This window comes from Tachypleus tridentatus, chromosome 9 (genome assembly GCF_004210375.1).
Source record: "Tachypleus tridentatus isolate NWPU-2018 chromosome 9, ASM421037v1, whole genome shotgun sequence".
Taxonomy (NCBI): domain Eukaryota; kingdom Metazoa; phylum Arthropoda; class Merostomata; order Xiphosura; family Limulidae; genus Tachypleus; species Tachypleus tridentatus.
Genome location: NC_134833.1, coordinates 122,512,050 through 122,537,014, shown reverse-complemented (window position 1 = coordinate 122,537,014; position 24,965 = coordinate 122,512,050). Strand labels below are relative to the sequence as shown.

General features: G+C 32.0%; 1 protein-coding gene across 1 annotated transcript in view; it reads right to left on the bottom strand.

Moving 5' to 3' along the window:
* Positions 1-430: 430 nt before the first annotated feature.
* Positions 431-24,965, bottom strand: part of LOC143226236 (triple functional domain protein-like) — a 224,094-nt gene continuing 199,559 nt past the window's right edge. Inside the window, 15 exon segments of the mRNA XM_076456993.1 lie at positions 431-1,402; positions 2,895-2,940; positions 4,163-4,340; positions 5,245-5,430; positions 6,469-6,603; positions 7,230-7,322; positions 7,530-7,689; positions 8,250-8,362; positions 8,514-8,580; positions 10,056-10,288; positions 11,220-11,306; positions 14,852-15,031; positions 15,705-15,779; positions 16,546-16,657; positions 20,602-20,704. Of these exon segments, the coding sequence (XP_076313108.1) occupies positions 829-1,402; positions 2,895-2,940; positions 4,163-4,340; positions 5,245-5,430; positions 6,469-6,603; positions 7,230-7,322; positions 7,530-7,689; positions 8,250-8,362; positions 8,514-8,580; positions 10,056-10,288; positions 11,220-11,306; positions 14,852-15,031; positions 15,705-15,779; positions 16,546-16,657; positions 20,602-20,704 (2,342 nt within the window). The 3' untranslated portion in view covers positions 431-828.

Genomic DNA, 24,965 nt, shown 5'->3' with positions numbered 1-24,965 from the left:
GCATTCTAATATGACTTTATATACATATAACACTTATGGAAATACATACAAGCCAATTTATTCAATACATAACAGTGTTATGTATATTTGGATAAATTCCAAGCATCTCTAAACATACAGATAACTTATCACTAATGTACATACTAAGGTCTTTAACACATGCACACTGGTACCACAACATTGTACTTAATACGTTCACACACAGTTTCTTCTGATTATACACACACACCCATAACCCATTTCTTTCGTCACGTTTCTATCTATCAATGTTACTTTTTTTTCATCGCCTTTAACATTAAGAGAAGGAGATACTTAAAAAAAAAAAATTCAAGCTTGTCCCATTCATATTTATAACTGTTGACTTGCCACTGATCAGTACATAATAAATACATGAATACACAGCATTTATTAGTCAAAGAGACAGTGAGACTACGGGAATGAAGCATTATTTATTATTAAACATCTTATAAACACAAACCTACAGAGCTTCAAAGAATGGATGCACACACTCATTTATATACATCTGTACAATGTAACGTGCTTACAGTCTGATGCATAGTTTACAGTCAATTAAAACACATCCTCAGCAGTTTGCTGGACTTTAGTATTTACATTCACTTGGTAAGTACAAGCAAGGGAAACCAGCTTCAATCACTCCTTTCCTCCTAATTTCAAACATAATAAAACTGAGATAAGAAGATAACCCCTTCACTTGTTATTGGAGCAAAGACACAGTGATCATTCAATGTAAAGACTGGTCTGAAGAAACCAGATTTCAAATACAGCAGGATGACTTTGATACAAGTCCTACTAAGAAAAGGTACAGGACTACTTGTGTGGAGCAGAAGAGTCAGTGAACTCTGTAACTAAACTAGGTCTGACCATGTTTGAAGAGGAAATTTCAGACCACCTCCTAATTACTCCAATGTCTTTTTTAGATTCTAATTCTGTCCTGGGGTCACTAGTATGGCTGGTTGTGCCTGAATCCAAGCTTTGGCTTGTGCACAGTGAACTGGCCATCAAGTCTGATTTTGATTTGGAACATAGTGTGTTGCGAAAACCTTCAAAAAAGTGACGTTTACCCTTTGGAGGGGTTTGCTGTGGATTATTCTCCAATGGGAAAGAATGCTTACGCTGGCCTTCTAGCCATACTGGACTTTGTTTACCTTCTCCAAAAACTGCTGAGCTTGGAGGAGAGGTGGAAGTGGCAGCAACTAAAACACTTTCTGGACATTCTTCACTTGTTGTGGCTGTGCCATCACTAGACTTGTTCTTCTTCTCATGTCCAGGAAAACATAAAGGCTTTGTACCAGCTCCCTCTGAGACTTTGTGAGTACTTGGAGGGTGGGAAAAAGTCTTCCTCAAAGTTGGGTTCCACAGTGATCCCAATTCTGGAGATGAGCTGTAAGATACAAAACCTTTGATAAATATGTTCCCTAAGGGCACTCACTAAAAATCTGGCAGTTTAGCAAGAAAATGTATAAGTTCATCATCGGAGAAAACTTGACCACAAATTACTGTTTTAGGAATATTTCTAAGCTGTAGAATTAGAGAAATTAGTGATTCTAAAAATACATGATGACTCTAATGCTAAAAAAAAATTAAATTCAAATTCTATACAAAATGTATTCTATAACATCTTATCAGTATTTTGATACATTTCACAGTTAATACTAATTTACAATCTCACAAAAACATTTTACCAACAACAATACAAAATTTAATAACATGATTGAGGAGTATTTCACTTCCATCATGTGAGCTCTATGTGTAAGGTCACTGGGCAAATCATCTTGGTTGTTTGCTGAGTAAAGAAAGTGGCTTTAAGGCTACAACTTCAAGTTTATCTGAAAAACTAGGGTCAAGTATAAATGAGAAATATGTGCAACTAGATTATGGGTTAATCCATTCACTAAGAGGGTCATGGGTTCTTTTCTGTCCAATGAAAAACATGCTGTCGAATTCAGTATGATATAATCCCAAACAATTTAACCTTATTAAAATAATTATAATTTTATATTAGTATTTCTATAAATCTCAAACCAATTTGCAACTTCCACCATAAACAAGAATATTCACTTTAACATTAATGACTAGTTCTAAGTCACTAAAGCAGGGGATCTATCACTGCTCTGAGGCCTTATAAAATTGCATGAGTTGCACATGCCTAATGCTTCAACTGATTAGAAACATAACTTGGGATTTGAAGCATATCATGACATGAAACAGTTCAAAAGGAACTTGGTTTCAGTTCTGTAACATATTCTGAAAGGCAAATGTACATCAAGATTTCAGTTTTTGAAAATGAATGTCTTGATTCAATAACAACGAGCACAAAAATGTTGCAAGTAGGTTTGACTGCAAAATGCAACCAATAAGAAAATACAAGTTTTGCATATAAGTACAACAGCTCTGTTCTGTTCATACTGAACAAATAATTTTTCAGTCTCTAAAATCTTCAGTCCATATGTGGAATAAATTTGTTTACATGCACAAGTTTCAAGGCAATGTGCTGATGTACAGTATCAGTTGTTTTTTATTGTTGTTGGTTTTGTTTTTTGGGGGGAATGGTATTTTTAGACCACCAACATTATTGAACCATTAAGCTGCCTTGCTATGCTACAGTTGGTTACTTGAGCTTTAGGCCTACCAACTTCTGGGGTCATTAAGGTCTTCAACATGTTGAGGCTTTTCACCATTACAAAAGATATGAGTGAGTGGAATAGTTAAGAATGCAGAACTCCACTGGTTGTTGTGAAGTCATGCAACTTAGAGGGAACACTTATAAGGAGGTTTTTATATTTTCAGTGTTAAGAATACTAACTTGTGTAACTTGAATATAAAATACATCTTCATCTACACATGTTGGGCAGAAGATTTACTAATATACTTACACATCTTTTGCAAGTTCTTTATGATAAGCTATAGGTGACTGTAAGGCTACGAGGAGAAGGAATATTGAATTAGTCATAAAAGCATAAAAACCCTGTTTTTATCAGTAATACTCTGTATTATAGTTACAATATCACAACATTATATCGTAGTATATCTTTAAACAAACACACAATATCAATACCTCATTTATGCTAACAATAAAATACATACAAAAATAGCTATTTTATTTTTATAAAGCTATCACCATTCTTAATTATTCTTTATAAGTAGAAATAAAAATAATTAAAATATGCCACAAAAACGTCAACAAAACATAAGTACTTTTTACAATTTTTCAAACTGAAACATCTCTTAATAATTGGAACACAAAATTAGAATAGGTTAATAATGTAATCTTTTTAATATGTAATCCTAGTGGTTTACAAGTGTAGTTCACAGATATTTAATCCCACTGTTTTTGTAAATAATCAGAGTCACTTCAATATCTCCCTCACCCAAACACCAAGCACCTACCAACTAATTTTAAGGGTCTGTTCTATGAAATGTAATATTAAGTAACATGTTTTAACAATAACATTGACAACATAAACAACCAATACCATTACAGTTACTGTTTCAGTTCTCATTACACACAGCTTCTGAACAGAATTCACTGTAAAAATAAATATTGATACACAGGATTTGTAACTAACGTATTTCTATAATTTTTATTTAATTACAATGTTTTATTTACATAAGGAAATATTCAAGGCAGGGTCACAATTTTTATTGCCCAGCATCCTTCAATTATGCAGCCAACAACCTGGAATCATGTACCACAAAACTTCAAATTATGAAAACTTTACATTTAGGAAGACAGTAGATGTTGGACATCATTAATACAATTCCACCATCAACATCAAATTAAAACTTATCTTTATGAAACAACAACAACAAACACTTTAAGACTTTTAACAAGCAATAATTCAGGCTGTGTAATCAGCAGGCACTACTTGCAGAGAAACAATATACAAAGACAAAAATTATGACTTTTGTAACAATGATCTAGACATGACTTTACTACATCTAGAAATTCAATATTTCTATTAATAAACCACCAAGAATGTGGTCATACGTAAATAATGCAAAAAAAAAAGTTACTTATATGCTAAAAGAAAAGGTTTATATCAATTTAACCACTAATAACTTTATTCAAACAAAGTGTTGTCTTTTTAACATTGTTATAATAGGCTAACAGAACATAAAATAGCACTATAGCCTCTAATACCTCTCAAGAAGTCTAACTGTGTGTCAAGGATTGCTTTAATGTTAAACACCCATTCATCTCGATCTTCCTGTGATGATCCTTGGATAACAAAGCATAAACCCTGTTGATTAGGGTCTTTGGATTTTAGAACAAATTTTAGGGGGTCTTCAGCATGTTCCTCTAGAGACATTTTGTTGACCTTTAGAAAATGAAAGGGAAAAAATTACAATGTTACACTGATGCTATAAATATGTAACATTAGTAAGGAATATAAATACTCACCATGTAATAGTACCCGACTCCTAATATAGTATAATGTGCAATAGGCAACATTTCCAAAACTACTAAAATAGTATGCTATCTTCCTTATACAACAATATCATGGCACTATGGGATTGTAATCTTCTCCCTATAACAGTATGTCAAAACTAAAAAAATACTACGTTTACCATGAAACAGTGTCCACAGCAGTATAGAGATATGTGCAATGTTGCTATCAGTGCTAAAGAAGTACTACATTCACTAAGCAACATTCCAATACTAAAAAAACATATACCTAAGAATGTAGCAACACAAAAATATGTTTTCTTGCAATAGTGCTTTAGTAATAGAGGATGTCTCCCAATTTTCCAATGCTCATAACTTGCATATCTTTACACATGAAGCATTTTATGTTGATAAGATAAAGATTGTCTCCCGATTTCCCAATGCTCATAGCTTTTACATTTTTACACAAGAAGTGTTTTACAATGACAAAACCACACACCATTAAAAGGTAAGAGGCTATGAACATGTGCATCTCTTATATACTTAAACATGGTCTTAGAAGCCAAAGTGTATGTAGTGTGAAATGTTACGTGAAAAACTTTGTAAAGACATCTGGCCTAAGACTGACTTCTCCACCCAATGCAGAGACTTTTACAACAAATCTTGTGGCATTGAAAAATATAATGTACAATCTTGGCCATCAAATACAACACAATCAGGAAATGCAGGTAATCTCAGTATGTATAATATTTCAAGCTTAACATTTAATACTTTCATCAAAGGAATCTTACAAGATTTTTTAAGTTTTAAAGTAACTTAATTCAAAGTACACTCACCTGTAAGTGATTCTTGTAGATATATACAGGATTTGAAAATTGTGTTTTCTGACCCACAGATTCACTGAAGATGATGATCTGTTCAAAAAGGAAAACCTGTCTTTCCTTTGCCTTTCCTCCTGATACTGGTTCTACCACTAGGAGACTACCTTGAAGTAACAGCTTTCCCTGTGCTGTTATTTTACCCTGTACAAAGAAATAATTAATTTGATAATTAAATTTATATGCCAATTTCATCTAAAGGACCACATGTAAAGTGTTGTTTTTTAAATGAATTAATAAAATATTTAAATCATATGTAATGCCTCAATGTTTTCTGGAAAAGAAATGAAAGTTAATAAAAACACACACAGAACTGGTAAAAGAATACTGGTCAGATAAAAGAAATGATGGCTTAAAAATAACAGTGCAAAACTGATAGGTGGTGGTGGCAGTTGTTGTTTGTTATTAAGCACAACTTTACATAGAGGGCTATGTATGCTCTGCCTACCATCGGTAGAAAAACCTGGTTTCTAACAGTACAAGTCCACAAACATACTAATGTGCTACTGGGGGCTTAACAGATGAATGGAGCACCAATAAAATGAGCATGAATGTTATGGGGAATACAAGTAAAAAGTACTAAAACTAATCCCATGAGAAATGATATGTATATTAAGGAGCACATAAGTAGTAAAAAAGTGCAGAGGGTTGATATAACAAACAACTTTCATAAGTAAGCAAGCAATGGTAGAAATGATAAAAGATTATCTACTTAACAAAAGGATTGAATGAAATATGAGGCTGATAAATGTAAAACATTTAACAAAAAAGGTTTACAGGTTTACTAAAGTGGATATATATACGTCTAGTCAGTAGAACACACATTTGTTAAAGAATACAATAATCATACATGGTAAAAAGTACAGATAACCAACATAAGGAATATGTAGCTGTTAACAAGATTTCTAAGCTTAAAAATGAACAAAAATCTGGTAAAAGGAATAACAGGTTGAAAAATAGAATAGTTTTGGTAGAAGAGAAAAAGTATCTAAGAAATACTAGTCTGATGAAAAAAATCTTTTACCAGATTTTTGTTCAATTTTAAGCTTGGAAATCTTGTTATTAGTTGAAAGAAACTGAATTATCTTCAATAAAAAAATTATTTTTGTTGTTTTTAAATTAGAAAATAAATCCTAATTGGTTTGAAAATCTGTACATCAAAAAAAGCCAATGTTTACTTACATCAAAACCCTGTAAGCGCCCGACATTCATCATGTCATTAGCAGCTTTAGGTACCACATGCATAATATGGACGGCCTTTCTTAATTCTTCTGCCTCTTTCTGAAGACCAGCTTTTTCTGTGTATTTCAAAATATCCTGAAATACATGGATAGATAAGAAAAAACAAATATGTTTTAAAATATTTATACACTGAGATACAAAAAAATTATTTTACAGTTGACAAAGAAATGTTTAAGTTGGAATGAAAACAATTCAACAATATTTACCATGGATGTGTTCTTAATCTAGGAACGTGATAGCATTTTAAGCTTCTCTTTAGCAGGAGAAAAGAACACTAGATGCACTTTTAAACCTGAAATGAAGACTAGTCATTACAACATATTTGTCTGCTAACCATCACATCTTACATAAAATACTCGAAACAAGAGAAAAGTGTATCACAAACTGCAGTAGATGTAAGTTACAAATAAGGAAAAAAGTCAATCATAAACTGTAGTAGGCATGGCTTAAGTTACAAATAAGTGAAACAATGAGTCATAAAGTATAGAAGGTATGATCAAAACTATTAGTAAAGGTCAAACTTCAAAACTGAATGTAACATTGATGGTCCCAATATTAAAACAAAGGTTTGAATTAAGTGAACATTGTACAACAGAAAAGTATTCCAGTACTTAAAAATGTAAACGACTTAGTGGATTAGTGTGCAGAATATATTTGTAGTTTAAACAACAGTTCAAACAAATCCTTTACATTTATCTTACCTTCAGCAAAAGTTGATACTTCATCACCCTCTGGACAGGTTTTATTAGTAGATCAGGCAGCTGGAGCTTGTGTCCAAGCTTCTGTCGTAATTCCTGAGAGAGTAAAATATGCTTTTCATACTTATAACAGTTCACATTTTTATTTCAAATTAGAATATTTTCTCTCTTAAACAGAATCAATTTTAAAAAACATTTCAAATACAACAATTCTTTACATAAAGTATTAAACTGAAATCTCTGTTAAGTCACATTATTCCTCATCTAAATTGATTAATTTACTGTAAAGAAATTGAATCTTACCTCAAAGTAAGTATCAATGTACTCTGAGACAATATACTCAGACTTAGGTTTATTCTGGCAGTAGACAACATACATGTGCAACCTTCTCTCATACCGACGAAATAATGGACCAAGTCTTCCTGGTTCTGTGGCACATTTCTGTAACTCGCCATGAAATGTGCTACAGAAAAATAATACAAGTATTATGCACACAGTAAGATAAACATAATGCTCTATAAATAGATGTGATGTTCATAGTAGTACAAAAATACCATGTAAACACTGTATCACAAAGCTAATACTGTAAACTCAGATGCTTTAGAAATGGTAATATAAAATTAATAATGCAATTACACTGTCACACAAATAATAGTATTAACACAAGTATTATGTAGAAAGTCCTAAAAAGAGTAATACTTTGGTGACAGATATGTAAAGAAATCTATGACAAGTATGTAAACACTTAAGAACTGCAAATGTTTAGCAATTAATCAACTTTCTTGCAGGGAAGATAGCAAATGACATCAAGGAAAAGAAGGCTGCCTTTTCTATCAATTCTACACACTTTTAGATTAAAACTAAATTTCTGTTGTTGAAACACAAGTGTAAATTTATCTTTTAACTATTTATCTGATCTACTGCCAAATTACAACTACCACCTCACAAGAAATAAGGTTACATAAACATTTATGATCTTCTAACAAAAATTATTCAAGTGTTACAGTATAAAGTTTTACTTACTTTCTGTGCCATTCATAGATAGCTTCAATGTTTCCAAAAACTATTTTGTCCTTTCCATTCTTCAGGTCATCTGGTATTGGTACTTCAACAGACTTCATTAGCATCATGTAACCCTGAATGAAAATATGTTAGAAAAAGTGTAAACTAACAGACCTTTACAAAATCCCTGAAGGCTATATAAAACAAACTATTCAGTTTATTAATTTAAGTACTCTTGAAAAAAAAAAAAGAGACACAGAGAAAAAAAACAGCAGCAAAACCTACCTCTACGATGCTTCTTAGATCTCTCACATAATCTTCTTCTGTATCTATAAGCTCCTGGATCACATACCTGCATAGTTAGTAAGTTTGTTTCAATTGTAATCCACTACACATACTTTACACATTTTTATATAATGATCAGTAAATACACCTGTTTCCAGAAATAAAAATGTATTTAAAAAAATAAAATACATCATCAAAAAGAATATGCGTGAGCATCGACTATACATTTATACCATTCTGTGATGCACGAGTCACACAATGTGACAAGGAAACTGTACAATAATTTAAAATTTATAAATATAATTTACAATCATCTTTCAAGATAAAAAAAACATCAATTTTGAAGACTAAAACTTGCACTATTAAAGCAATCTTCTCTAGTAGACACTAGCATTGCTGATGAATAGTTAACACATTAAAGTCACATCAGTGTTTTAGAGCAAACACTTTCACTTGTATCACACACTGAAGTGAAGGTGGCATTTGGTCTCACCAGTAGTGATGAATTTGCTCTAAAAACCTTGACTAGAAACAAAGGATGCTCCTATGAACACGATCACACTATGTTTAGTTAGTTTCAACATCTGTATGGTACAGTCACTAGCATATTTATTTACAGTCTTGACATCTGCATACAGGTGGCACTTTACAACATTCTTCCATAGACACTCCATCCTGCCAATTCTATTTCAGCAAGCTAAACTGTATAGCCTTTAATTTATTTCAATTACTTTTGTATTTTAATGTATGTCACCTAAATATTATATTTTTGTGAGAACAATAACTGCAACACATTTGTATTATCTTCATTCTTTTAATAATTAGAATTTTCTCAGTTTTTCAAATTGTTACAACTGAAGAAAGTTGTTAAAAATTAAATTGAAAGCTTGCAACTTAAGACGTGATATCAACAGGAAATAAAAACATAACCGTTGTTCTTAATATAATTGATATAAACTAACTTCTAATGGATGGCATAAGTATTTGGGTTACTTTACACATAGGATATGTTAGTGAAATAAGCACCTGACTATCAATAGGGAGTATTAATGTTCTGGTCATAACTTGTGTTATTTAATGTTGCCAAAGTTACTTTTAGTAATACTTTAAAAATAGTTGCAGACATCTGAAGAAATCTAACATTACTGAATAATTCCTACATAAACATTTAAAAATACATACACACTATGTGAGTATTCAAGCACAAGATTTAATCCCTATGACCTACAAAGAGAGAAAGGCTGTGTAAATTATCAGTGAAACAGCTGTAACACACTAGAAGTGTTTCATAAGTGATCAATCACAGAGAAAAGTATATAAACCTGCTATAATCTGCTAGCAAAAAAAAAGAGGAAGCACATGTGATGTAAACCAGCTGATAAGAGGTAATGCCAAGTAATTGCTCTTCAAAGGATCTGTAAACCAGTTATGATTCAATACAAGTATTCAAACAGAAAGTAATAATCCTTAAGGAATCTATAAAACAGAAACAAGATCTGTCTTATGAAAGTGCTACCTTAGAAAAATGATTTAAACACTTACCTTCTTTTTTGCAAATACTTTTCTTTATCATCCTTAGCTGGAGAATCACTCTCTGCAAAACAGAGGTCTTCTTTGGGCAAAAGGATTGGTGTAGGTGCTTCTTTGTGATAAGCTTGTGAAGAACTACTCAGTTCAGTCCTGTCATCCAGAGCAGGGGGCAGGAGAGACATAACATCTGGCGTCCTAGGCTCTGCTACTTCTGAAGAATCTGAAGCATTCTCGATGTGATGTTCCTATTTACAGAATCCAATAACAATATGCAAACAACTTTTATAACATTTCACAAAATTCTCCGTTGGTATCCAACTTTATTATTTTTTCCTTAAATGTTTGAGCCATTCCCTCTAACACCTCTCTCATGCTAATGTGTTCATTTCCTTTACTTTTATTTATTGGACTACCTACTCTATTTCCCTTACAATTCTTTTCATGTATTCTAATCTTTCACCCTAACATGTACCTCAACAATACAGTAATTATATCTGATATTTAATTTCTTTTCTGTATGTTTACTGTATTTTTGCATAATTATTCATTACTATTATTTGTTTTTAATTCCATCTGTACCACACTTGTCTTGGCAGTGTTTTTCCTCATTTACTGTGCCACTTTTTTTCATGTTTTTCTTTTACAGTTATTTTCTTGATTATCTGTTCTGCTTTCTTTCACACCACTCTTTCCATAACTATACATTCAAATGCTTAATAAGTTAGTAATAAGAAAAAAATGATCATTTAAGAAGTTGAAAATTTAATTTTGTTGGTTTTCAGCCAACTTAGAGTTGCATTTACTGCACTTTTATAAATTCTTAAAAGTTCTTTATATGCAGGTCTACTAAGAATATTTTTATTACATGCTTTATCAGTCACTGTACTTGATTGTTTGTGTTATTTTACATAAAAGGTTGACCAGCTGGTTATGGAATTTAAAAAAAAAAGTCTTTGGATAAGAAGACCAAGTAAATTTAGTGTATCCTACTTATTACTATTGGTATTGATGAGAATAAATAACAGGTATTCATGAAATTCTGATAAATGCAACCTTGATACTGACTTAAAACTAACAACATTTGTTATTTTGTGTGTCTCCTATAATTATATGCTTCTTAAATGTTTTTTTTATTTTCAACCTTCTTTAACTATCTGTTTTATTTCATATCCTTACCATTCTTTCCTTAACTATTTGTTCAATTTCTGATGCCAGATCAGCAGAGCTTGAACCTTCAGTTGTCTGAAGTGAAAGGTTTGAATGCTGAGTGTAAAATAAGTAAGGTTAAATGAATTTCAAAACCTTAAATGTTTTTTATTATATCTAATGCAATTTCAGAGCTAAATTAGCAAATTCAAAAAAAAAAAAACAACTTAAAATAAAACAAAATGCTGCTGAAAAGTCTTATATTATTCACAGATAATATGAACAATAATAAACTATAAATAAAAGAATGGTGTCTACACTTGAAAACAAGATCTTGATGTAAAAAACTGACCATATTTCATTCACCATTATGAGTCTTATATATAAATTTTTAAACATGTTTTCTAGAAGGTGTACATGACATATAGGACCACGTATTTTCTATATAAACAGACATATACCCAAATAAACTTGTAGGTAATACATGAGAAACAGGTAAGCTATAACATTAGATGACTAATAAATATCTTTACAGAATTTATCATACTTGCCAGTTATTTCCACTTGGGCATTCAGAAAAATGGAATAATAAAACATAGATTGATTATATTATATTAATTATATGTGCTTGGGTTGCTCTACTTGGCCGATGCTATATTTGAAAAATAATATTTACTATAACTCTGAATTTATTATGCACACCTTCAAGAAATGTGGCAAGTGTTTAGAAAATGTAAAAAGACTGTTGTGCAAAAAAGAATTTTTAATAAAGTATTTCTAAAAAAGATTTGTCAATAATTTACTGAGTCTTGCTCAGACTCTGACTAGTCTGATAGCAAGGGGATTTTCATGTTAAGATTAAAAATACTTGTTCAAATCTTACAGTTTCATAGTTAATTTTAATAACCTCATATACGAATATCAAGTTTCTTTTTAGTAAAACTTTATATTTTATCTGCATGTTTGTGAACCCTAACACTAATTGCAGCAAAGTCATAAGTCATGATTAATGTATAACAAAAATATGAAATAAATGAACAATATCTTTTTTAATTCTCTTGATACATAATTTACATTGTTTCATAACTTTTTATCTTTATAGTTTCAATTGTTGATCTTTCACATATATTTTCTGCAAAATTACGGTTTTACTGTTATACTTAGTGCCTACTTGTGCAGTAGTCCTAACTTCAAAAACAATAGAAAGTAATTATACATGGGCTATAAACACCATGAACAAGTCCACGCCCATGTGATCTTTGACAGTGTAACCATTGCCGAGCAAGACCTCACTTCTCTCATTAAGTTATTTCTTCAAGAAATTCCTGGAAGTTTTAAATTCACATTTTAGGATTCCAAACATATCACATACATGGCAATACATTATTCTAAAACTGTTTAACTGGTTTTCTAAGAAAACAACAGATAGTTTAAACAGCCACATACCTGCTAGCAGCAAAAAGACACAATTGAAAAATGATGGAAACTGAGGCCAAATATCTAATTATGAACACCCTCCTAACAAGCTGCTTCTTCTATTTGTCATAAATCAATTTTTTTGAAAGACAGGATGAAACAGAAGAGAAGTAGCATTTGAGTTTGATTTTTGTTTTCACATCTTAGTAAAGTAAAAAGCTTGAAGGTTAGAATTTATATTTTTGCTTGCCAATATGTTTAGTATAGGCATGTAACTGGTGAGACACTTAGAAGATTTTATGAGGGTGAAAAAAACAACAACAAGAAAACTATAATGAGCAATTAAGACAACAAATGCTTCCTATAATATACCAAAAAATGAAAATTTGCTTAAATATTATATTTTGAAATTAAAACTCAAATAATATAAAAACTTTGATACATAAATAACGTTTTCATGTCAAGATCTTTCATATACATTGATAATAAATGTAAATTAAATTTTGAATATAACTCTGTAAAATGGTTGTGACATGTGCACTTTGACCCTTCTGTACACACAGGATTAAGTTGATTATGGAGCCTGACTAGCTTCATTCTTACTCTATTTGATACATGCACATCTTGACAGTGACACAGCAACATAATTTCCATTGAAGGCTTCATTGTAAGGGTGTAATGTCTAAAGCATGCCCCTCCTCCTTGAAGCTTTTCATAAGCCATCTTGTGTACAAAGAAGTGGTTTTTTTCAGTGCCCATTTCAACAATTCACTCACAAAGCAATTCACAGATACCATGAATAATTGTTTTATTCTCCATTTGTTTTATGTGATGGTGTCATTTTCACAGTTTGAGATTTTTGTTTATGTGACTTACTGTTACTATAAACACATGGATGGGTTTTGTAACAAGATCTGCACCTCCACTTTACTTACTACAGCTGGGATTGGACTTGTTGCAGGTCTCTTCATGGATAGTTATGATGCCCCAAGTTTATTCATATTTCTACTTTTTTCTCCAATGGCATTAAGTACAAGTGATATCCTTTCCTTGGAAATTATAATTCCCCAAACTAAAATCATTTTTATGACATAAGTGTACAAATATTTTGCATCAGAAAGGGTTGTTACATACCTTTTTCAAAAAACCAAACAGTGGATATTCTGGTATATACCACTGCAACTATATACTGGTTGTAGTTGTCATATGACTTCCTGATGTGCATAATTAAAATCAAATTAAAAGAATGTACTCCACTTCCTATGTTAGATCTAAATTCTCCTAAATTTATGTTCTATCAATACTCACACCAGACAAAAAAAAAGTGTAGAATCATACGATAAATGTATAGAAGTGTAGGTGTTAGCCACCATAAAGTTATGAGTTTGTATGACCTTTCTCAGAAGAGACAAAAGAAGGCACAAAAGATAAAGCATGGCTGTAATTACATTTGTATGTTTTGCCTTAGTAGAGAAGGCACATAAAAATATGACTGTCTAAGTTTGCTATCCTGGGGAAAGGCATGAGTGAAAGATGGAGAGGAAGAAGGTGCTACAAGAGAGTAAATGTGGTTGTCTAAGATATTTGGTCTCTAACTTCCTCAGAAAAGAATGCATAAGACAAAATGACAAAAGTGTTAATGTCTTTAATTTTTCTGTTTTTTCTCTAATATCCTAGAAAGTAAATAAAAATAAAAAGTATGATTTTCTTCACACTGACTATTTTTTTCTATAACTTTGTCTGAGGTGAGAAAAGAAGGCACAAAAACAAGTTTATTGTAATTAAGTTTACCATTTTGATTCTAATATTTTAGATAAGAGGTAAAGGTACAGCTGTCTTTAGGTTAATTTGTTTTTTAACTCTTTCTAAAGAAGGAGTAGAGGATACATACAAGGATAAAAGTGTTATTGTATTTCAGTTGATTGTTTTGCCAGTCTTTTTATGAAAAAAGGAGAAGGAAATGTGAAAGAGCAATCATCTTTAAACTTTGTTTTCTTTATATTTTCCACTAAAAGAGAAGGCACAAGAAACAAAGTTTGGTTATTTTTTTAGTTAAATATATTTATTGTTTACTCATATTTTACTCTGAAGTGTGTGTGTAAGAGTAAAATTTGATATCTGCACATTTTCTTTATGTTTACAGTTTCCTGTGAAGAAAGTAAAAATATTATAACCATTTAACTTAACGTCTTAGCTTCCAAAAAAAAAAGAAGATAAAAACCAGAGTAGGATAGTTTCTAACTTACTGTTTTAACTGTATCCCCCTCACAAGAAAGAGGAGGGGGTACAGGGGTAAAAGTGTGATCTTGAATCTTCATAGGAGGTGGAAGTTCCACATCACAGACTTCTTCTTCTGTTGAGGCCCCACCATTTAAATCAAGGGATTTAAATCCTTGAGTTAAGTGAGATTCTAATGGAGATGGTTTCTACAAGAAAAACAAAGCAAAAAAGATATTTTTATGAGCTAACTTACTACGAGATCAGATAAAATTAGATACACTACTTGATTTAGTCTTGCTTACAAGTTACAGGTTACTTTGTAATGTAATGAAATAATTAAAGACACTACAAATAAACATCTCAGTAAATAATAGTAATACACTTTCATTTGTCTGTCCAAAACTTTTCTCCCAAGTTTCTCAATCAAATGCTACAAATCTCATATCATCAGAAAGGCTTACAAAATTCACATCTTGTGAAAAATTCTACATAAAACAATATACTTAGTGATATGCATAGCTAATTAAATAAAAAAATTAAACCTAACTTGATAGATTTACATAAGACAAACATGAAGCACTCCAAGTTACTATATAAAAATAACTTGACACAAAAGATTCATAGGAGTCAAAATGTTAAATGACAATGTTAGTACATATATAATATGCTGTGAAAGTTTTGTATGAGTCAATAAGTGATATGCTAGATGTTTCTAGATACAAATTATGGAAATGCCAATTTCTTGAGTTATAAGTGTAAGGTTTCAGAACACTGCATAAAACAAATCCTAAGATCAGATGTTTGTAATAAACATGAAGATGAAAATGTGTACGAGTATGACAAGGAACTTCTACACAACTAATAATCAAAATACCTAACCTGCACTGTACGTTCATCTGACTGATTTTCCAAAGCATATGGTTTGTTTCCTAATTCTTCCTTACCACTCAACAACTGCATGAGGAAAATAATTAAACATAACCATAAAAAAGTTTAAAATATAAAACCAAATTCTTTACATCAGTTAAAAAGGTAGCATATATCATTACAATTAACATAATAAAACTAACACCACATACTACAATAACAAAATATTTAATAAATCACTCTAGAAAACAAGGTTACAAACTGATTTGTTATTCCAAACTTAACTGAATAAAATTTGGTATGAAACATTAACATCAACTTAAATTAACTGGATTTTATACTTTTTTTTTTTCTTTTTCTTTATAAGTGGGGGGACTGCTTAGTGTTTAAAAAAAATACAATTTAACATTTCCTGGGAAAAAACAGCAATAATATTAAGAGAGAACATAACTTTATTGGAAGTTGTTCACCAACACACTGTATGTATGATAAAGTTTTATAATCCTTCTTTGGATCTGAGAATCAACACAAGTTAAATCTTATTATGTGGAAAACTTTGAGAAGAGTACTTGTTGCCATGTTCTTTCCACTGTACAAATCTTAAAAGGAAAACACTGATTGTAGAATGATACAGCTACATAATTAAATGTGATATTTATGCGTCGAGCCAGAATATCTGGTACATGTCATACAACCATCATTCAAGCAAGGAACAGCACAACTTTTAAGTATTATGGAATATTCTCTCTTCACCAACATATAATTTAACTTAATAAAATATTACACAGTCTTCCATTATTGTGAACTACATGAATGATACAAGTAAATATAAGTTAAGACAACTGCCACCTACCTTCCAGTGGTGTGGAACAGAAGATTTCTTAGTGGTTGGCTTTGCTGTATCACTGGCAGCTCTGTCTACCCGTCCATGACTAAGTTTTCTAACAGGATTTGATAACCATTTCCTTAAGAGCCAAACAAATATAAAGCATTAAGTAAGAAGTTAGGTAAACTTTTATAAACATATTGTCATATTATAATAAAACAAAAACTACATGGCCTACTTTTAACACTTGGCAAAACTTTCAGCAAATATATTCCTATTATGCCAATTGTTAGACGAGTTACAAATCTTGAAAAATTAAATAGTAAGTTTAAATACATTGTATTATGATATAAAGCACTATAAAAAACAAAGGAAAAAAACAACAAAAACTCCCACTCGTAAACATACGTTCAGTCTCCATGTCAGATACTACTGTGTGAACATTGTGTGGTGATAATGCCTACACCAAATGTCTCCCTTCACCAATATAGCTACATGTTACAACTGTCTACTTAGTAGCAAGTGAGGTTGCTACTATGTATTGTTTCTTATAAACACATCAAGTGTTGAATAAACTCATCCAGTCTTGATTCATAAGAATATAGTCTGTAAAACTTATTTCTTGTCATGCTTTTTACATATTACTCATCATATAATTTACACCATTTTAGCTACTCTTATCCAAATAACAGTTTAAACCAAGAGTTAATACACATTTCATCTTAGAGTTTGTGCTTATTAAATATGATTAATTATACTGATGTAAAACATAATATCTGATATGACACTACTCATAAGTTTCAGCTTGTACAATGTTCTTGTCAATTTACAATCATCAGTGTTGATTTCTTAACATCATCTATTTGAATATCTCACTGAAATGATACAGAGCAGATACTTTACTATGACATGTAACAAAAACCATTTTAATAAATATAACAATTTTCTCTAGGATTTGTGATTTTGGTAGTATATTTCTAATGTATGACTGAACACTTGACATATTCTTTTCAATTTTGATACACATAATCTAATAATCCCAGAATATCTGCTAAGTTCTCTAATAATAACTCCAGTTAAAAGTAAATAATCAACAGGTATTTAATGGTTCTCACAGCAACTTAATGTTTCACACACAGTTACTGAATCTTGCCGAGTAGAGCATCTTACCACTTTCATTACAACTGTTTTAGGGGTACTGAGAGTTGCAAGAAAACTGGTAAAGCAACATGATCTCATATTAACATGACAAATGTACACCTTTTGGTAAGGTGTAGAGACTAGCTAAGAGAAGCTGAAAATCATGGTTTATTAATATAAACATTAAAAGCTAGAAAATACACAAAAAGAATACTGAGAAATGTGGTTTTTTAATATACAAATTTGAGGTGAAGATAATAGCAAAGGGGAAGCTGAAAAATGCAGTTTCATTAATGTACACTTTAAATCAAAAGGCAAATAAACTGATAATGATAACTCTTATGTACAGGAATAAAGTAAAGGATATATTAGATAGGACACTAAACAGATTAAAAATTCACACATCTGCAGGACAGTGTCAACCTGACAATATGATGAAAACTAAGAATCACTGAAACTGTTGCCTTAAAACCTGGAACAAAACACCTTAGTTTCTGTGGGCATTATTTAGTTTTTAAGCCTGTTTAGGATTATAAATTCGACATTATTAAGTTTATGTTCACTGATATAACATTGTAATGGCCATTAATACAACACAAGAGGTTGGCAGATGCAAACTTCAAGTCTACGACATGTCATATCAGTGGTAATCCTTATTATGTTCATAACATTACAGTCATTACACTGAAGGCTCCATTTGTAAAGCTATGATATACACTTTTATAATTATCCTAGACATTAAACACTTTGCATGCTAACTGATAGTTATTGCATTCATTACTTCACATACATAATAACTAACCGGTTAATTTTTATTGCATTATCTCATGGTTCGAATGAAATTTTGATTGAAAAGTCAGAAATATTACATTAGTATGTATAAAAAAAGATCCACTTAAAAAAAATCCCAGAGCCAGCCAACATTAGTCTTTAAGTAAAACACTATACAGCAAAGCTATCTAAACAGCTTTTAATCCTGTAAATGAGACCCACACATCTCACTATCAACAGTAGCTACTTATAATTCATTAATCGTATTGCCTCATATACCATAAAATCCAAACTAATTAAGTATGAATATTTCTTTGATTGGTTTTTAAAATGTTTAACAGCCAAACACCAATCAAGGTCTAGTTTTACACTCACGAGCGTATCATGAGCAAACAAACTGCTGTAATATTTTACTCAAAACACACGTCCTCATAATTTATCTCTAGGCACACTGTACTAGTATATTAATTAAAAAAGCACAAAAACATTGTGTCTGGCAAAACAAATGGTAAAATTTTTCTTATTAGTTACAGTTGACTAGTTTTGGTATAGCAGTCCTAATAATTATAGCTAATAATAAAGATTATGCCTCTGATTATGCCAGAAAATGTCAGATTTGTGTTTTTACCCCAGACATGTACTCGTTATGTAAAAATTTGAATACAACTTCACATGAACAAAGCTTTAAGCCCCTTGTATATAACACTAAAATTTTGATGGGCAGGCTTTTCCAAGTCCCAGCACAAGATACTTCTAGTAATTTCTTTTTTGTAATTTACTGTTACAAGAATATAATATATAATTATATAATCACGTACTAATCACTAAATGTGTATAATAAACTTAAAAGTCACCTTGTAGATACATGCACCTAAGACGAATGCTGTTGTATCTGTACGCATGTTATATTATTACTTGTTAATCCATTCATATGTTGCATCAAAAGTATGTACTAATATCTGCTTATGACGTGTGAACCACTGAATTTATCACCAAACCTAACACATATGTACCTTTAGCACCCCCTATTATACTAACATCTATGTACTTCTTATGTTGTCTTTCAAAAACTGAAAAGTAAATCACAAAGTAAGTAGATCTACCATTACTGTGACATCTGTGTACCTGATACTAAGTTGTTCTTTAGAAACTGTTAAGAGAAATACAGGGTCAGTAGAGGAACTATGGTGACATCTATGTACTTCATACCATATAGCTCTTTAGAAACTCAGAAGTCACAAAGCAAGTATTGAGTTAGTATAAACCATCTAACCATACTATACTTCCAGTAACAAAAAAAGTGTTAAATAAGGTAGCAAAGTCCAGGCTAATTAATGCAAGAAATGGACACACACCCTATTAAAATGGAACTCCAAGGCAAAGTACAAGAAGTGCTAAATCGATACCTTTGGTGCCATATTGCATATCTATCAACATCTATAGTTATTAAGTTTGTCTTCTTTGCTGTTAACACTTGAGAATGAAGTCCTGACAAAACAAACACTGATAAGAACTTCACTTTATTGCTCAGCAAAATATCTGACACATCGCATGGCCGCTGGTGACGTAAACCGTGTCACGTACGAAACCAAAACTGTTGAAAGCATTTCAGTGTAAAACTCGTTAGAAATATTTACACTACTTTACAAAGAAGAAGGGTTAGATATCAATACATATATTCATAATAATCCACACGTGCAAAATAACGTAAGTTGTTTCAAAAATGGGAAGGAAGGAGAGCTATTTGAATCAGTAAGTTTATCGATAAGGGGATATAACATTAATTGATAATCTTACACCCCCCCACACCAGTAAAATATATATACCACACGTCCATCATTATTACGTTTCAATGGCAGATGGTCCGCTATCAGATACGACTCGGAGAGAGCACACAAATTATAGCTGTTTGTGCATGAACCAAAGTTAACAATTTTGTACGGTACGTATGATAATTGTGAATTGTTTAACGGCATCTCCCCACATACACACTTACACGTTTCTCGACACGTAAGGTCACTGAAAATAGAACTTGAAAATCAACAGCAAAGTCGGAATTTGTTCAAAATCTTGAATAGTACAAGTCAGTGGCACGTAATCATAGTTATGTTTGTTTCAATAGACTTAATTAAAAATAACTTATATATCTTCGTCTCTGGAATATTAACTTACCGAAACGGTCCTCGACGTTTATTTGCTGGAGAAACAGTGCTTGAAGGTAGGAGAAACGGAGGATTGGCTGTTGAAGGCGAGGCTTCACTAACTACTGGGACATCTAGGGAAAAAAAAAATGCAATCTCCTAATAAAATTTTAATTTAGTTTATTTTACAACGCGATCTACGATACACACTTAAGCAGAAATCATATAAATCATATGGTAAAACTAGAGTAAAACAGTTTGAATAAACCTTTTCACAGTACTCACCTCTCTGAAACGAGTAATTTAATTTTGTAAATAAATACAACAATGTTGTTGTATGACACGCACGATGTTTACTTATGTGATAATAAATCGGCAAACATCGATGTATTTTGAGGGGTAACAATCTATATGTTTCGACAGAACATTGATGAAGACGGACAAAGGGTCAAAATATAAAATACGTTCCTTCTCTCATAACACTATGTAACAAATTTTGTTCCTGAATAGTATGTGTTATTTCTTAATTTCTTATGTTGTAAAAGTACAGAAAATGGCCATTATTCCTTTCAAACTTTGCTTTTGTGACCTGGATAGTGAAATTTAGAAATTAACCTATTTTCTATGTAAAAACGGGTAAATTTGTACATTTTCATTTACATTAGGTCTGAATGAAACAGCATATGAATCAAAATTTACATGTATTTATACTAAAGTTATAGAAAAATGTTTAGAAGTGAGTAGTTTTTCGAGATTTGCGACTGTAATGTAAATCACTTTCACGTATCAACCCCCAAATATAGTCTCTCATCATGTTTTCGTTATATGCTCCTTGGTAGCAGCGTTCAGTTCAAAGTCCAGTGTATCTTGGTGGGAGCGCTCGCCTTGCTTTTCTGAGTATGCTTCCATATTCTCTTTAACTTTATTAAGATGAGTGTAAAGGATTTACACTTTCAGGGACATCCTGCAGTCCATTTTGCCGTAGTTCTTCACTAGAGCCTCAACCAGTTCCACATAATTTTCAGCTTTGTGACTGCCCAAAAAGCCCCGAACCACTGCGACAAAGCTGCCCCAAGCTTTTTTTTCCTTCCTACTGAGCTTCTTGGGGAATTCTGTGCACTCCAGGATCTTCTTTATTTGTGGTCCAACGAAGACACCAGCTTTGACTTTTGCCTCAGACAGCTTAGGGAAGAAGTCACGAAGATAGTTGAAGTCTGCAGACTCCTTGTCAAGGGATCTGTCAATTTTATGTGCAAGGGTGGGAACAACACCTTCTGAAGTCTACTAGTGGCTCACATTTGACATTGTGCCTCTCCATAGAGAACTCGGTCCGTTGTGGTCAGTGTTTCCTGTTGTGAGCTGTAGTGTCACTGCTGTCCCAAAGGCAAAGATAACAGGAAGACTTGGTAAAGTCTCCGATAACCTCCCAGCCATTCTCATCATACTTCAAGGCTTCTCTGAAGGTCTTGATGCTCTTGTATTCCTCTTTGAGGTGCACCGAATGAGCCAGGGGAAAACACGGATACTTATTCCCGTTATGGAGCAGCATAGTTCTGAGGCTTCTACAACATTCTAGAAAGTTCTTGAAGATTCTCTATCAGCTAATCAGCACTGAATCTACCTGAAATGTTCTGGAAAATGGGTAAATTTGAAAATTTCAATACCCAAGTCACAAAAAAAATGTTTGAAGAGAAAAATAGGTCTTTTCCACTTACTTTAGACATAAGCAATTGAAAAATAACACTTTCTGCCCAGGAACAAGAAAAAATTTAAAAAAATTGTTACATAGTGTAATAAATAAATTTATTATGCTCATAAATCATTGTTTGCCAAATTATTATATTAGTATAATTTACTTCCTTACTCAAATATAAATTGTGTAATTTCATAGAATACCTAAAATTACTGATAGATGTCCCTATTACACCCATCGACACTAAATATGTTTGTCTTTTGTTGCTGTTTTTTAATTTCGCGAAAAGCTACACGAGGGCTGTCTGCACTAGCTGTCCCTAATTTAGCAGTGTAAGACTAGAGGGAAGCAGCTACTCATCACCACCCACCGCCAACTCTTGGGCACTCTTTTACCAAAGAATAGTGGGATTGAATGTAACATCATAACGCCCTCACGGTTGAACGGGCAAGCATGTTTGGTGCGACGGCGATTCGAATCCGCGACCAACCCTGGCCAATCCAGGCCCGAAACATGTTTTTCGAAACTATTTACATTCAGATTGTTTGTAAGGTCATGACTTCTCTGATTACAGTATCCTAATAATACATTAGCAACTCAGTTGGACAGAAAAGCTTAAATAACTTACTATCGCTACTCTTAACTCCACTAATTACTTATGAGGTTCCCTATCTAGTTGTGGATTAGTTCTTTACACTCTTACTACAACAGACAAAACACAATCACCAAATTACTCAACGTAATGAATGGTGTTAAACCAGTGAGTTATTTGAGGGTTGAATATTGCATTACAGAAAAGTTTTTTTTTTTTTCTGGAACTTTAAAAGAGCTTCATTTTTTCTCGAATAAAGTATTAAAGTGAAAGTATTTTTCAAAACTTCACCAAAATATTTGTATTTTGTACCGATTTATTACATTTTTTTAATAACGGTATAATTTTTCTCAGACTGATTCTGCGGTTTATTATTAAGAAACATAGTTAACTGTCTTGTGTCATGAAGAGGGCAGAATTTATTTCAACACCCTCGATGATTGCAGTTATATTTTGCTTCTGACACAAAGAAAAGAAACTAGTACGTTTAGTATACTTTTGCGAACGTCTGGTTTATCAACCAAAGCTACGGCGTTCAATACAACCTAGAGATATTAAACAATGTCGAGTTTCTAAATGTATATCAAGTTAGGATCAACCTAAATTAATTGTATTTACACATATACACATAACGCTATCATGTTTCTAAGGGCAACAGCTACAAACAAAACTATGTAAGTAAGGAGTGCAGAGCAGCTCGGCGATTTAGCGATTAACCAATCACTGACGACATGAGCTACATTCCGTGTTATTTTATTATGTAGTCAGTACTTGTATGAAAACCATAAAACACCTGTTTTTTTACAGTTGTTGTTTCAAGTGTGTGATTATTCGTTCACAAACTGTTCGTGCTTAATACAGTCTTATTAACTGCGAACTCTTCTTAAACATCAAACATGGGCAAATTTCGATGTACAGATATGTCAAAATCTGGTCACTGGTAATTTACGATACTTAGCAATTTAAAACTATCACAAATTAGTACAATAGCGAGTCAGAAATGATGAGAAGCAAAAGCTTACCAAATTTGAACCCTTCAATATGCATTTGAAACTTTGATGTCTGTAAGAAAAATAAAGGACCTTCTAACTACGGGAAACCAAAGCTTATCATAAGCAATATCTTTTTTACGTACAGAGTGTCTTTTCCCAGAATTCACAGATCACATTTTTTTTCTAATCACATCAATTGCACTTAAAAACCACATTTCTTATAAATACCCGATCATCGTTCAAAACTTTCTTTTCACAACAAACAACAAATTAATTTTATTCAATGCTGAATAAATCTTTGGAATAATAACTTCCTCCTTCACAAGCTTTTATAATTTAGCATAAAAAGTGTAGAAATTTAGAAGCAAGTTATACCTATGTTAGCAACTGAATTAAACTAAAATGGGAACGTGCAATATTCTTTGTTTGCAGTTAAGCACAAAGCTACACAATGGGCTATCTTTGCTCTGCCCACCAGAGGTATGGAAACTCGGTTTCTGATAGTAATACATTCGCAGACATTCCGCTGTGGCATTTGGAGACAAGGAAATATTACAGAAGAAATACGTGTAATAAGACTCGTGTAACTCACGAAATTCGAAGAAATCGAGCGCGACCTACATGTGCCCGTTTTTGATCATTATGATTCATAGGAAACAAGTTAAAAACCACGCAAGTCAACATTTTTACTTGGACTGAAAGGTCAGTTTGCACTTCTTTTACGAACCAACAAACCCACTTGATACTAAGATAACTGTGTACTAGAGGCATTTCAACACAACACAGATACTTCACAGAACATATTATAGAATCCACAACAGAGATAGTTAACACTGTACTATAGCATAACACCACACCAGCTTTAAAATAACACGTCTCGCAGAACTTATAGAACTTATAACACAGAACTAGCACTGCACATATGTGTTTTACAATTACTCTACTCTTAACTTTGCATGTTACACAACACACAACACTGTGTGTGTGTGTGCATTCGTGTATTATTGTTTTGTATCTGACACGCACTATAAAAGACCTGCAAATACTGCAAAACCCCTAGACAACACTGAACATATATACAATACTATGGATATCCTATATCTTATTCACATATTTTC